Source organism: Brachionichthys hirsutus, chromosome 9 (assembly GCF_040956055.1).
Source record: "Brachionichthys hirsutus isolate HB-005 chromosome 9, CSIRO-AGI_Bhir_v1, whole genome shotgun sequence".
Lineage (NCBI taxonomy): Eukaryota > Metazoa > Chordata > Actinopteri > Lophiiformes > Brachionichthyidae > Brachionichthys > Brachionichthys hirsutus.
The window spans coordinates 10,231,562-10,247,058 of record NC_090905.1 but is presented as its reverse complement, the minus strand read 5'-3'; the positions used below and the strand labels follow the sequence as shown (position 1 = coordinate 10,247,058).

Sequence of the window (15,497 nt, the reverse complement as noted above, 5' to 3'; positions counted from 1 at the left end):
ACATTGACACTGACATTGAGTTAATGATAAATTTTGATGAGCACACACTGACCAAACGGCTTTAAAAAGAGGCTTCTGGTAGCAGTTAGTCACATTCACCAGCCATGAGGGTGCTTGTACTTGCTCTAGCTGTGGCCCTAGGTGAGTATGTGCTTTTGCACTTAGAATTAAATTAGATTTCTCTTGAAAATAAATAATTTATATGACAATGTTTCTTTTTGTAGAATGAAATTAATAAGATTGTCATGTAGAAGAGCAAATCTGGGCACAAATTCTTCACTGATTCAAGTGACATGAAAACTGAAATGATTGTTAAGAAAATTACCACTGTACTTACTAATATTATTCTGCTGATAAACAGCCAGACAGAACGCGAAGACTATAGTTCTCTGTCAACTGATTTGGAAGTTAAATATATTCAAACAACAGCATGCCCAAGTGTTTCCTTTTTTTTTCTTTCATGATTCATTTCTCCTTATAAAATCTAATGTTTTCTTGACGACAACCAAAATTAACATTTCATTCCTATTTTGTAGCGGGTTACCAGGTCAACTCATGTAAGTTGCCATTCTGTTATTGTAAAAATGTAATTCAACATTACATAAGTAAAATAAAAAGTTAGTTTCAAACTTTCATGAACAATGTATTGAATAATTTGTTTCCTTGTAAACCATTGTAGTCCCGGAATTTAAGGAAAGGAAGACCTACGTCTACAAATATGAGACTCATCTTTTGGCTGGCCTTCAAGAGAAGGATCAGGCACGAACTGGAGTGAATATTAGCAGCAAAGTTCTTCTGCGCGTCGTTAATGGTAACACCTTAACGATGAAGGTAAGGACCTTTAAGAAAACAAATTATACAATTATTTCATGATTTCATGAGAACTAAAATAAGTATTTTCCATGTTTTAAACAAATTAAGTGTTAATTCAAACCCTCACTCTTGTTCACAGTTTGTTGAGACTGACATCCTTGAGTACAGTGACATCTGGCCCCAAGGCACTTTCATTTCTGCAAGCAAACTCAACTCAGCCCTGGCTCCTCAGCTCAAAATACCAATCAAGTTTGAGTATTCCAATGGCGTTGTCGGCAAGTTGCGCGCACCGGAGAAGGTCTCTGAAACTTTGATGAATATCTACAGGGGATTCCTTAACATCCTCCAGCTGAAAGTAAAGCAGAACCACAATGTCTATGAGATACAAGAGGTACAAATATTTAATTTCATTGACTTCCACCTGCAGAGAAAAAAAGTATTACAGGAAAATATAAAATTTAAAGTAACACTTTTCTATTATTTGCCAATTAGTCTGGTGTTCATGGTACATGTCAGTCCCACTATGACATCACTGAAGAACAGGATGGCAACGTCACGTTAATAAAGACCAAGGACCTTAACCAGTGCCAGGAGTCTATCATTAAGGACATTGGCTTGGCTTTCCTGGAGCGATGCAGTGAATGTTTGGCTGTAAGTACAAATCTCACCTCATACTCTTTATTATAGTACAGTCCTGGACACAACGAGGCCGGTGACACTGTGAATTTTGTCAATGCAGAGAGGACAGGCCCTGAAGGGAGTTGCTACCACTCATTACATCATGAGACCCGAAAGCAGAGGCAAGTGGCAGCTGCAGCAAGCAATTACTTCCGAACGCATCCAGTACTTACCTGTCAACATCAGGCATGCTGCTTCCCTCATGGATACTAGGTATGTGGTATAAATGCAACGGATATGCAAAATAACAGTGTTGTAAGTAATAGTCCAACTTCAAGGTGACACAATGTAGACTAATGTAGTGCTTTTGTATCGTCATAGGCAAAATCTGACCCTCCTTGAGATCAGTGAACTACCAATAGAGCTCAGCAAAGATAACTATATGCCTCGTGGATCTCTGCGGTATGAGTTTGCCAGTGAGCTTCTCCAGACACCAATCCAGCTTCTGAAGATCACAAATCTTAAAGATCAGGTACTAATACAGTGAATATTCTATGTTAGTCCGATTTCTGCTGAATTCATCCTAGAGATATGCTAAATATTTTGTTTCCGGGCAGATTGATCAGCTTTTGAACACCCTGGTGGCCTCCAGTGAGGTGACGGTAAATAGAGAGGCCCCTCTGAAGTTCATTGAGCTCATCCAGCTGCTGCGTCAGGAAAGATCGGAGAATATTATGACTTTGTGGGACAAGTATCGTGCAAAACCTGCATACAGGTAATTTCAACTTTCTTTCGCAGACGAGACAGAATTATTTTTTGCAGATCATTTATTGATAGATTATTTCTCTTTGCCAGGTCCTGGATCCTGAGTGCTGTCCCCGCAATTAGCCCTAGATTTGCCATACGTTTCCTGGTGAAACTCCTTTCTGAAAACCCTTCTGATATTAGTTATCAGGTTCTTGTAGAAGCTATTCCAATTCTGATGACATCTGTTCACATGGGGACAGTTGACCTGGAAGTCATCGACGCTACTAAGGCAAGTCAACTTGAAACACTTATTGGAGTACATTATTGGTAAGCGATTGAGAACTTTGGCACTGATTTTTTTTTTTTTTTTTCATTCCTTAGGAACTGATCAAAAGCAAGGAATTCATGAAAATCACAGTTCTGCGTCGGGCTCTCATGCTTTCCTATGGCACACTTGTAGCTAAATACTGTGTGGAGAAACCAGCTTGCTCAGAAAAGCTTTTGAGTGTATGTATTGCTTCAACTTGTGGTTTATCATACATAATTGTTTTAAAGACATTGTGACATGAATGTTTTTCTGTTCCTTCTGCAGCCAATCCTTGACTTTGTCAAGGAGGCTGTTAGGGAAGCTGAATATGATAAGCTAGAGCTCGGTCTCAAAGCTCTGGGTAATACTGGACATTCCTTCGGCCTCAAGACACTACAAAAGCAAATCAAAGCCTTTAATGATTCTGCCAGTTCTATGCCACGCAGAATTCAAATTAATGCTGTTCTGGCCATGAAGAACATTGCAAAGAGGTTTCCCAGGATGGTGAGGATACATTTCCATTCCTTTATTAGGAGCAAATACAGTTTTGATCTGTTTTGTAATGTTTATTTTTTATTATTAACATAACATTTTGTGAACTAGGTCCAGGAGGCAGTCCTTCAGATATTCATGGACGATTCCCACTGTGAAGAGCTTCGTATGGTTGCTGCCATGGTAGTGTTTGAGACCAAGCCATCATCTGGTGTGGTGGAAAAACTTGCTGCTAAAATCGATAGGGAGCGCAACCTTCATGTCGCTAGATTTGTCTACACTCACATGGCTGCCTTGGCCAATAGCACTACCCCTGACCTTCTCCCAGTGTAAGAACTGAATAATGTATTTAAGGCTGTTGCTATCTAAGCACGTCAGCGACCTCATCTGATGTATTCAAATCATGTAATTTCAGTGCCTTAGCCTGTAATGCTGCTTTGATACGCCTCAGTCCCAAATTGGAGAAACTGAGCTCCCGCTACAGTAGCGCACTCTATCGCGATGTATATTTGGGTAAGGAATTAAGATAATTGTAATTTGATTTCGCATAAGAAATTGTAGTTTAAAAATAATGGTTTCCTTATTTTGCCCCACAGACAGCTATTTGGCAGGTGCAGCTGGGAGTGCCTTCTTCATCAACGAAAATGGAACTATACTGCCCACAAACATCATGGCCAAAGCTCGCGGCTACCTGGGAGGAGCTTATGCAGATGTTCTTGAGGCATGACAATAATGTTTTTACGTTGCTAAATTAACACTGTGAAAGGTTCTTAAATATCTGACATGTCCATCAAGACATTCACCGTTACACAATTATACCAGCAAAAGAAGAAGCAGATGCCCTTTTAAATGAATGTTGACAACTTAGCTGCTATAGCTGTTGTAAAGACATTCAAAGTTCTATTTTTCTTTAAAAAACCATGCATTTCATCATATCATTATTATTATAATTATTTTATTGTTTTTGCAATTTTGTTAAACCCACAAAATAACATTTGTCATCTTCTGTTCAGGTTGGAGTACGATCTGAGGGACTCCAGGAGGCGTTCTTGAAAATCAACCAAAATCCTGGCCATGGTGATAGAGTCAGCAAGATGAATGACGCTATAAAGGCTGTAAGTTTGAAATAGATTTCTAATCAAAAAGTATTACTTTCATAATTGTTTTTTCAACGTTGATTTTGTGCTTAAATGCTAGAATGTTCCATTAACTGTTTTCTCCCAACAGCTGACTGCGTGGATTGCTGATCCAAATAGAAAGCCCCTAGCCTCTGCCTCTGTGAAGTTCCTTGGGCAGGAAATTGCATTTGCAAACATTGACCAAACCTTTTTTAACGAGATGATGACTGTGGTGAAGTACTTTTTGTTTTTTAACTGTACAGTGACCGTTGTCATTTTATTATAAACTAAATTTTCTATTTCAAATTTACAGGTTACTTATGAAAAAGCACTTGAAAAATCTGGAAATATGTTGTGGGAGTTTCTAAAATCTGGTATTGACAAGCGTTTCGTAAAACCAATGCTGGTTGCTGAGGTTCGTCGAATTCTTCCCACTGCTGTTGGTCTGCCCATGGAGCTCAGTTTCTACACTGCTGCAGTAGCTGCTGCTTCTCTTAAATGTAAGAGCCACTGGTGTGCATATCTGAGATGCAAATGTGCGTTCTGATGCTGAAATAAGTTCTTTTCCATAGTTAATACCAAGGTGTCACCTCCTCTGCGAGAGAAATTCCATCTATCTGAGCTTTTGAATTCTGATATCAACATGATGGCTTCTATTTCTCCAAGGTAGTCCAGTTGCAGTTTCTATGGCAACTAATTAACCAATTCATCTTCACATCAGTGTATTCATAACCAAAAGCAAATGCCACCCCTGAAGTTAATGTTTTCTGTCCATTGCAGTGTATCTATGCATAGCTATGTAGTTATGGGAGTGAATACTGATCTCATTCAGGCTACCCTGGTAACAAGAGCAAAGGTTCATGTAGTTACTCCTGCAAAGATTGAACTAAATCTTCAGAGGACCAAGGGCAACTACAATATTCACTTCCTGCCTGTTACAGACATTGACTACATTGCATCTGCACGGTATGTACTTTTTTTCGTCACCACATAATGCATCACCCAGTTTAGAAATGTTTTCTCAAATATATTTTTTCTTCAACAGACTTGAGACTTATACTATTGTAAGTAATGTGGAAGACCTCGGAGCTCCCAAATTCACACGAATGATTCCGACAGGAAAGTCTTCATTGCGTTCCGGTTTGGCATCCTCTCCGGCTGGTGAAAAGGCGAGTTTCATTCTCTAGTTAAATTTCCTCACATTTAAAACTAGATCTACCCTATTCCGAATTCATGAAGTAACCCCTGTTGTGGTTTTATAGTCAGCGTCATCTGAAATCGTTCCTAATGACCAGAATCGGGAACTTCCCAAGGAATCCAAGATGAAATTCTGCTTTCAACATGCAAGCTTTGGAATCAACGCATGCACTAAGTTTGAATATCATATTGCACCGTTCATGTGGAACAGACCACGCTATGGCGTTTTTGGAACTTATGATGTCTTGGTTGAAGTTACTCGAGGCAAGTGAAATTACTTACTGATGGGAGTAATTTTGTACAAAGTTGCTCAAAAAGAAGTTAATCAGGTTATTCATTTCATTGCAGCTGCTGATAAACCCATCGAGAAAATTGAAATAGAAATTCAGGTAGGAGATGAAGCAGCCAAAAAGATGGTGGAAGGGTTTGGCCAGTGTGAGGAAGAAGAATTACTGGAGGATGGAAATGTGCTGATGAAATTGAAGAGAATCCTAGGTCCTGGAGGGAACAGAACCAGTGAGTCTGGCATGCGTTCTGTTGGCTCTAAGCGCAGATCAAAGTCCTCTTATTCGTCATCCAAGTCTTCAGCCAGCCCCTCCTCCCATCGTCATAGCCATAGTCATAGCCATGGCCATAGCCATAGCCATAGCAAGAGCAGCAAGAGCAGCAGCAGTCATTCACCCTCCAGCAGCAAGTCATCAAAGAGTTCCAGCAGCTCCTCTAGCAGCAGTTCAAGCTCCCCCTCAAAGAGCTCCTCAAGCTCCAGTTCCCATTCCAGTTCCCCATCTAGTTCCAGTTCCAGGTCCAGTTCCCGTTCCAGTTCCCATTCCAGCTCCGGTTCCCGTTCCAGTTCCCATTCCAGTTCCCGTTCCCGTTCCAGTTCCCGTTCAAGTTCACGTTCCAGTTCCCGTTCCCGTTCCAGTTCCAGTTCCAGTTCCAGTTCCAGTTCCTGTTCCAGTGCCTTGTCCAGGGTGAGCCAACTCTATATCTCAGCACATAAAAGGGAAAAAAATTGCTGGGATTAATCTACTCTTTTTTTGTTTTGTTACAGCAAGCGATCTATGAGATGAAATTCACCAAAAGCCAGGTATCATTTATTATACAATTGTATTATGAAGCCCACATACAGTCACATTGTACTCTGTCTGAGCACACTAAACATACAGTATGCTCCTTTTTTTGCAGGATGATAACGCCTCAAGCCAAGGTGATACCTTAAGCTTTCACACTATCTACAAGGTAAGCCATCGGAGCAAGCAAATTACAGTCTCGTGTACTTGGTGAAAATCAACATCAATGTATGCTTTGCATTTTAAGGCCAAGCGTCCCGATCCCGCTGTGGCCATTCTCATCCGTCCTATAAGAGCGGGCGTGAAGGTTGGAGGATACCAGATCATCCTTTCTGGAAGCAAAACCAACGTGCATCTCAGTATTGCCAATTTGACTAAAGAATATGACTGGATGATGTGCGCTGATGGGTGGATACCGAAAGAGAGCACGAGCGTGGTAAAGATCTTGATTCACTGACTTGAATTTAGTTGGTAACAGGCGATCGAACTTTGTTTGATGCTTCAAAATGTAACCAATTTCATTTTTTTCACAGGCCAGGGTTGCCTGGGGAGCTAAAGGCAAACAATATCAGACTAAAGTCACTGTTGTGACTGGTCGTGTGGGTGACAACAAAGCAGTTCAAGCGAAGCTGACCTGGGGAAATCTTCCAGAAAAAATGAAGCGCATTGCAAAGAAGTAATGTCACAAGCAGATTTTCGTGTTGTCTAAACACCTGCAAAGCAAAACAGTTCCCATGCATTCTCTTCATATAACATTTAACACAGGCCTCTGTCATGTATGCAGCACCTAGACGTATAGTGATTGTATCTATCATCTGCATTAGATAACCATCAATTCGACTTTAGAATAACCTTAACCTTTATGTCTTCCCAGGGTCGCGGATTATCTTTTAGCATCGGCTGATAGAACTGGACTAAAGCTTGCAAAGGCCAAAAATGATCGTAATCAGATCACACTGAGTTTGGCTGCTACTACTGACACGAGTATTGATTTTGAGCTGAAGACACCAAGGGTGAAGTTTTATTGCTTTTATCAATGCACTGAAGATATGCGCATCACACTGCCTCCCATTTTCTCTCTGTAGACTTCTCACCATTTAAACTGAATATTACAGAGAACTTTGTCCGAATCTGGTATGGGTCTCCCTATTTCTCTGCCATTGGGCCGCACTGGCAAAGAACTTCAAACATTGCAGGGCACCTGGATTGACAAGATCATGTACATGGTTAACAAGGCTCATTCGAGTAAGCAGATTTCAAGGAACTGGGTGATACTGAATTGTCTGGTTGATCATAAAATAATTAATTGATCTCTTCTGTCCTCTCCAGTTGAGTGTACCATGAATGAAACTTTCATCTCGACATTTAGCGATAAGACATTTTCGAACATCATGCCCGAATCTTGCTACCAGGTTTTGTCTCAGGATTCCAGCGAAGAATTACTATTCATGGTCCTACTGATGAAAACCCAAGAACAGGAACAGAAACACATCAAAGTGATCATTAGAAACATGTAAATGTCACCGGTATTCATAACTAAATGTGAGCATTTAAGCAAAGAAAGATTCAATTAAGAAAACTGAACAAATGTATTTCATTTGCTTTTAAACAGTGATATCGACATGCTTGTTAAGGACAAAGGCCTCAAGCTGAAAGTTACACGCGACGGCCAAGTCGAAGATATCCCGTTACAAAGCCTGCCTTTTAACATCAAAGGTTAATAATTACAACCAAAAAAATCATTCAAATTTATCTTGCTAGTCAATTCATTGAAGGACAAATTGTTTACATAAGTTTGTGTTCATTTTAGAAAAAAGCATCCAGATCACACGCAATGGTGATGGCCTTAGTCTCTTTGCCTCGAAATCTGGTCTTCAGGAGATCCTGTTTGATATTAAAGAAGTGAAGGTAAAAAAAAAAAAAAGAATCTTTATATTTAAATTTTATGTGAATTTTCTTCAGTATCCATACAGGAAGTGACACATACTGTCATTTTTTGTTGTTGTTTTTTCCAGGTTAAAATTACTGACTGGATGAAGGAAAGGGTCTGTGGACTCTGTGGAAAGCCTACTGGTCCAAGCAGATTCGAGTTTGTTTCACCCAACAAACGCATTGCCACTAATGCCGTCAGCTTTGCTCATTCCTGGGTTCTGTCTGGAGAGGGCTGCCGTGATAGCTCCGGTACGGCTTACACAAAAAGAGTATTTAATTAACTCAATTAATAATAATTGTAATAATTTGGTCTCAGTTGCGGTTCAGCTAAGTATATTTTCTGTTCTAACCCTGCTATTTCACCATTTTTACAGGGTGTTTCATGAATCTTGAATCTGTGAAGCTGGTGAACCGGAAGAATGAGCGATGCTACTCGGTTGAGCCTGTGCTGCGCTGTGTGGCTGGATGCGTTCCAGTCAGGACTACCTCCCTAAATGTCGGCTACCACTGTTTGCCTAATGGTGAGGCTGCCTGTCCGCAAAACTGAATCCTGTGAAATCTCTCTCTTTATCTTTTGCAGTGTTTAATTTTGCTTTTTCACTCTTGCAGATTCTCAAACAGACAGTCTGGACAGCATCTTTGGCAAGGGTGTTGACCTGGTGGGACCAGCTGAAGCCCACCTGGAGTGCAGGTGCACCCCTCAGTGCATTTAGTCTTATTACAGTCAGTCATCTTGTTTAATTGCGTGTTTCAAACATGTAAAACTGTAAATTTCAATAAATATCAGGAGCATACAAAAAATGTCTTGTACGACTGTTTTTTGTTCGTTTTTATTTTTTACAAAGGCACCTTCTAAATAATAAAGAATGGTTATTCATACTGATCAGGGGAGTAGTACCAGGAGACAAATGTTTGGGCCCCCCACAGAAAATCAGCTGAAAGGGGCCCCTAAATAACCCACAATGCTGGACCATTTTATACCAATAACTATAAGACACCTTCATCTTCCCATTTCACTTCAGCCAATACCCTTTTAGTCATTGTTCTGTTGTTTCATTTTATTTTATTTCTTTCTTTTTGAGTTAAGATACTGACTGAAATAAAATTACTACTACTACTACTACAATATAAGCTGCACTGCCAACACACCAAAGCCATTTTTCATATTCCGAAATGTGGTGTTTGCGTATGCATACTAATATTTATTATTTTAAAAATACATTATGACATTTGATGGAGGTTTTTTAAGTCTCCTAAGAGTCTAAAATGCCCTTTTTGGACTGTGCAGTGTACCTCGAAATGGATGGAAACCTCAACATCGAGGTGTACAGAAAACCCACCCGCACCGACAAGTGTCTTCTCTTTGATTCCCACTCATCAGAACCCTGAATCACCATCCCAACACATCCCTACCAGAGTGGAACGAAAGGCCAAAGAGCAGAAACACATCCAGTAAGCTCTAAAGACAAATGCCCGAACTGGGCAGCAAATATATGAACAAAAACAACCAGGAACAGGAGAGGGAAGACAAAAGGAAACTCGTTGTCATCCCATACATTGTTGGTGCTTCTGAAAAATTCAAGAGAATTTTCAGTAAATACAAGATTCCCACACACTTCAAACCTGGCAACACCCTGAGACAGAGGTTGGTCCACATGAAAGACAAAACACTTAGACACAAACAGAGCAGTGTCGTCTATGCTGTCCAGTACAGTGAAGAACGCAGCGACCTGTACATTGGGGAGACCAAACAACTGCTCCACAAGCGTATGGCTCAACACAGGAGAGACAACTCCCCGGGACAAGACTCAGCAGTCCACCTGCACCTGAAAGACACAGGACACTCCTTTGAGGACAGCAATGTCCAGGTTTTACCCAGGGAAGAGAGGTGGCTTGAGTCAAATAAGCCATTTTTATCAAACTGGAGAAATCACCAGTCTTATTGCCTTGGTAGTTTTGGTCCTTTCTTTGTTTTCTGTTTTCTTTCTTGAATACACCCTAGTGTAATTTCTTTAGAAACTCTAGATATCAGGTTCTCTCAGAACCCTTCCCAGGACTTGTATAAAGAACGTTTAAAGCTTAGTGCAGAATATGACAGGTTAACTTCACATTCTATAGAATATTTACTGTTAAAGAACCGAAGTGACACTTATGAGCATGGAGACAAAGCTGGGGAAGCTCTGGCAAGACAGTTGAAATGTGCAAGGGCCAAACAAACTATTAAGGGGGTTATATCCCAAGATGGGGAGACTGTTATGGACCAGCAAGGGATAAATGATGTCTTCCAATGTTACTATAATAATTTGTATAGCTCTGATAGTGCCAATGATCCTAATCTTATTTCTGATTTTTTCAGAGACCTAAAAATGCCGACAATGTCAGCAGGTGGGATTTCTGCCTTGGATGCACCTTTACAACAGCAGGAGATCATGACAGCAATTAAATCATTGCAATCTCGCCGTTCACCAGGCCCTGATGGCCTGCCGAGTGAGTTTTATGCCACATTTGCTGAAAAATTAACCCCTGTTTTAGCTACACTATATACAGATTCACTTGATAAAGGTATTCTTCCCAATAGTTTAAATCAAGCTTGCATAACACTCCTTCCCAAAAAGGATAAGAATCTTCTAGAATGCGGGTCATATAGGCCGATCTCCCTTTTAAACTCGGACTATAAAATATTAGCAAAGGTTTTAGCCAATCGACTGGAAAGAGTTCTGCCTAACATTGTTTCCCCTGATCAGACTGGTTTTGTTAAGAATAGACGTTCTTTTTTTAGTATTCGCCGTCTCTTTAATATACTGTATACACCTAGCCAAGCAGACTCCGAGTGTCTTCTCTCTATGGACGCGGAGAAGGCCTTCGATAGAGTAGAGTGGGATTACCTGTTTGAGACCTTGCGTAGGTTTGGAGTTGGACCTTCATTCCTGTCCTGGGTGAAATTATTATATGCCTGCCCCACAGCCATGGTGCTTACTAATAACCATTATTCAAAACCATTCAACCTTCACCGTGGAACTCGCCAGGGCTGTCCACTCAGCCCTCTCCTTTTTGTGCTAGCTATCGAGCCCTTGGCGATAGCTATTAGGAACCATCAATCTATTCATGGTATTTCACGTTTTGGCAATGAACATAAACTATCTCTATATGCCGATGATCTCCTGCTGTTCGTATCGAGGGCTGAGGTAACAATTCCTTCTATTCTGAAACTTTTAAATAAATTTGGTCCTGTGTCAGGCTATAAACTAAATTTCTACAAAAGTGAATTACTGTCTTTAAATATGTCTGACTCCAAACTAGCCACAATCACAGTTCCTTTTAAGATTGCTGTACACAGTTTTGTCTATCTTGGCATAACTGTGACTAAAAAATGTTGTGATCTCTTTAAAGAAAACTTTTCCAAACTACAATTTCACACGCAACAAGATCTGTCGAAATGGTTACCTCTCCCCCTGTCGTTAGTTGGGAGAGTGAATGTGATTAAGATGTCCGTACTACCCAGATATCTCTACTTGTTTCAAAGCCTTCCTGTATACATTCCTAATACCTATTTCAAGAAACTGGATTCTATAATTTCATCATTTCTTTGGAACCGTAAGAAGCCACGCTTGCGTAAAGAACATTTGCAGAAATCAAAACAAGATGGAGGCCTATCTTTGCCAAATTTTCAGAACTATTACTGGGCTTCAAATTTATATTGTTTGTCTTTCTGGATGCACCATCAATATGACGACAATGGACCTGCATGGGTAGAAATGGAAAAGCTTTCTTTTGGTTCTTTTTCGTTGTCGTCTGTTGCTGGTGCATTAATTCCATTATCAAGCAGCTGGAAGTCTGACAACCCCATAGTCCATAATTCTATCAAAATTTGCTTTCAGTTTCGAAAACATTTTGGTCTTTTGAAGATGAGTTTGGAAAGCCCAATTGCATTTAATTATTGTTTTTCACCTTCATTGCATGATGCTACATTTTATGGCTGGCAGAGACGAGGGCTGATAATTTTAAAAGACTTATTCATTGAAGACACATTTGCCTCTTTTGAACAGTTGACCAATAAATATAACTTACCCGCCTCTCATTTTTTCAGATATTTACAGATTCGAAATTTTGTTTCAGGCTCCATTTCAGGATTCCCTACTAAACCTCTAAATGATACATTTGATGAGATAATGTGTTTTAACCCGATCAAGAAAAAGGCTGTTTCTGCAATGCTTGTTTTGATTTCACGCCTGAGTTCCACATCAATGGCTGGTATCAAGCGGTCCTGGGAACAGGATCTCCAAAAAGGTATTTCTGACGTAGACTGGGAAAAGATCTTAAGGAACATTCATTCATCCTCCATGTGTGCAAGACATTGCCTTATTCAGTTTAAAGTGGTACACAGGGCACATCTTAGCAAAGCAAAACTGGTTAAGATGTACCCTCAAATTGACCCAACTTGTGAAAGATGTAAATCGGCAGATGCCACTTTGATCCATATGTTTTGGTTCTGTCCCAGGATACAACAATTTTGGGGGGGTGTCTGTGATATATTTTCTTCCATATTTAGCATCAGGATAACACATAATCCATTATTATTTTTGTTTGGGGTTGACACTGAAGGCTTGGCACTACCGGCAGGGGGTCAGAAATTAATCGCCTTCTCGACATTGTTGGCACGACGTTTAATTCTTTTGAAGTGGAAGGATGCGGCTCCACCCACTGTGTCACAGTGGATTAAAGATGTATTATTCTATCTCAAACTAGAGAAGATTAGATTTGTTTTGAGGGGTTCTGAAAAACAATTTTATAAAGTATGGAAGCCCTTTCTAATATTTTTTGACCAACCTTCTACTCAGGTCCAGGAGTGACCATCTGTTTGATCGAGCATATTTGGGCTGACTCAAGTACAATAGGTCTTGTTTTGTATTGATGTGAAATGTAATATGTTGTTTGATTGACAGTGAACAGGGGTGGGTTTGGGTGGGATTTATTTACATTATTATAAAAAAAAGCAAAAATAAAATAAAAAAAAAAAAAAAAAAAGAAACTTGCATTTTGCAGTGTGAAACTGTGCTGTAGAATGTTGGGTAGGTTAACTTTGGACCTTGTTGGTCCATTTTGATTGTGGATGTTGTTTTGACTTTGATATTTGGCCTTCCCCAGTCTTCCCAGTGAAGCCAGTTGGCTGCTGGAGGTAGCTTCATATTAAGCATTCATTAAGTATGATGCTGACTAACACTGAATTGCTTCTGTGCTGGCTGTATGATTGTATCATTTTAGATTTTGGATTTGTCAAAGTGGGCAAGGCTGGAGAATACTTAGCAAGGGGCAGAAAGGTCATCATGCCTGACATCTCCTGAAGTATTTGTCTCTTGCCTATATTCAGTGTGGGAACCTGATGTTTGATTCATCTCTGAGTGGATTGCTGGGGCAAGAAATGCATGTTGCAACTTCTCGTTGTGACCCTCTTCTATGCCCACCTCCAAGGGCAGCAGACACAGCCTGGAAACAGGCAGGACACAGGTGGTCATAGCAGTCAAAGGGAGACATAAGTCCATGTATAAAATGTTTTTTTATAGTTAACAGATAGGATTTGAAAGGTTCTGTGTTTGGTTGTCTCTGATTTTGGCAAAGCCATTCAATACGTATCACTACCAGCAGAACAAAGCAGAACAATAATCTTGTGGACTGCTGCTATGTGCTTATTAGGTGATAAATCAAACAGAAAAAACATCTAATTCATTTTAATGTGTTCACCAGTGATTATGAATCTAAAGAGCCCATCATTTCTAAAATCTGTATAATGCATCTTCATACCTGAAGCCCTTGAGATCTATACCACACAGTTGCCACAGTTTTAAGGTGAGTGTCTATAATTAGTTGAAATAGAACAGCAGCCAGACTTTTTTTTTTTTTGACTAATGGTTTTATGAAGTTCACCATTTAATTTGTAATTTGTGCAAAGAATGAACATCTTATTGGCAAAAGCATGATTTTGAGATGTCGTGGAAATTCTTCCTTGTTCACTGTTTTGAGTTGCTAATTCTCTAAATAATTCCAGACTTGGTGTGAGGACTCGGAGCTCATTAATACAAGCAGCATGGAGAGAAGACTCTGAGTTCTCTTACAACAAAGATTCCTACAGCCTTTTTAACCTTTTCAGGCCAATCCAAACAACATTTACAATTTACAACACCCAGCACTTCCACCTTCTCATTTCTTTAGTGCGCTAATCGCTGATATCGGCTGATATGCCTTCCTAATTTCCTTCATGGTCAGTGAAGTGCCCCATTAACCTCTAAATAGCCACAGTCCATGCTACTTCATAAATACCTTGACTATTTATCACAGACAAATTGTCATGCAGATCTCATGAATTATACAAATATTTCAGCTCGGGGCTGGTGTGACAAGGGCACGGGTCCAGGTGGTGGTAGAGTATCAAGCAGGAAAGAAGTGAGTGGGATGTCAGGGCATCCACCAGAGCTCACCTCCACAGGCCTGAGTTGGAGTCACAGGTGGGTCGTTCCTAATGTCTGTAGCCAGGCCCATCGGGAAACATCTTGTGTGCCCTAAGTACATGTCATCACACTGGCTTCTGTCAGTCATGAAAGAGCCCAGTTCCATTCCCTGCATGCCTGCCTCGCTCCAAATCTAGTGTCCATTACAACACCCCTCCCTGCTGGAATTCAAGTTAAGGACACACAGCGCCAGTGTTTCAACTGAGATGTACAATATTACAGGTTTTTTTCAAGCGCTAAAATAGATGAACAGAAATAAATACTAAGCAACAGAGGTTTGAAAAAAGGAAGGCTCTATGTAAAATAAAATAAAATAAATATTTTTGCAACTAAGTATATATTTTTGGAATGAGTTTTATGTTGCAGGTTGTGTGTTGTACAATTTAGTCACCATGATTGATTTTTAAAACCATTAGTTTTGTTATATAGTTAAAGCTAATGAACTAGACTAGTTTCACTGCAAAGAGTTAAATAGAAAAATAATCGATTACAGAGCTAAAATGAAACGTGTGTACAATCCTTCTGTTTTTCAGCTGAATCAAAGAGAAGTGACCTGACATCAATGTCGCCCTGACCACATCAAATAAAGTGAGCAAACAGCGGCATTCGTGGCACCCTGTTGACCTTTGAGAGGACATTTCCACACAAGTCACAGATATTTACAGTATTTACATAACACTGTTACATGAAAGTATCAAAG

The 15,497-nt window shown here is 40.0% G+C and overlaps 1 protein-coding gene across 1 annotated transcript; it reads left to right on the top strand.

Moving 5' to 3' along the window:
* Positions 1–104: 104 nt before the first annotated feature.
* LOC137899522 (vitellogenin-2-like) lies at positions 105–9,007 on the top strand. Its single transcript, XM_068743559.1, has 34 exons — positions 105–145; positions 240–265; positions 680–831; positions 953–1,204; positions 1,306–1,464; positions 1,553–1,704; positions 1,813–1,963; positions 2,049–2,206; positions 2,287–2,467; positions 2,560–2,685; positions 2,771–2,989; positions 3,089–3,306; positions 3,393–3,490; positions 3,574–3,698; positions 3,991–4,092; positions 4,205–4,324; positions 4,409–4,595; positions 4,668–4,761; positions 4,876–5,061; positions 5,141–5,268; positions 5,362–5,556; positions 5,641–6,284; positions 6,344–6,379; positions 6,478–6,531; positions 6,610–6,798; positions 6,896–7,038; positions 7,237–7,375; positions 7,478–7,607; positions 7,692–7,875; positions 7,975–8,078; positions 8,173–8,270; positions 8,378–8,543; positions 8,669–8,815; positions 8,904–9,007. The coding sequence occupies exons 1-34, from the start codon at positions 105–107 to the stop codon at positions 9,005–9,007; spliced, it is 5,208 nt and encodes a 1,735-aa protein (XP_068599660.1).
* The last annotated feature ends 6,490 nt before the right edge of the window (positions 9,008–15,497 follow it).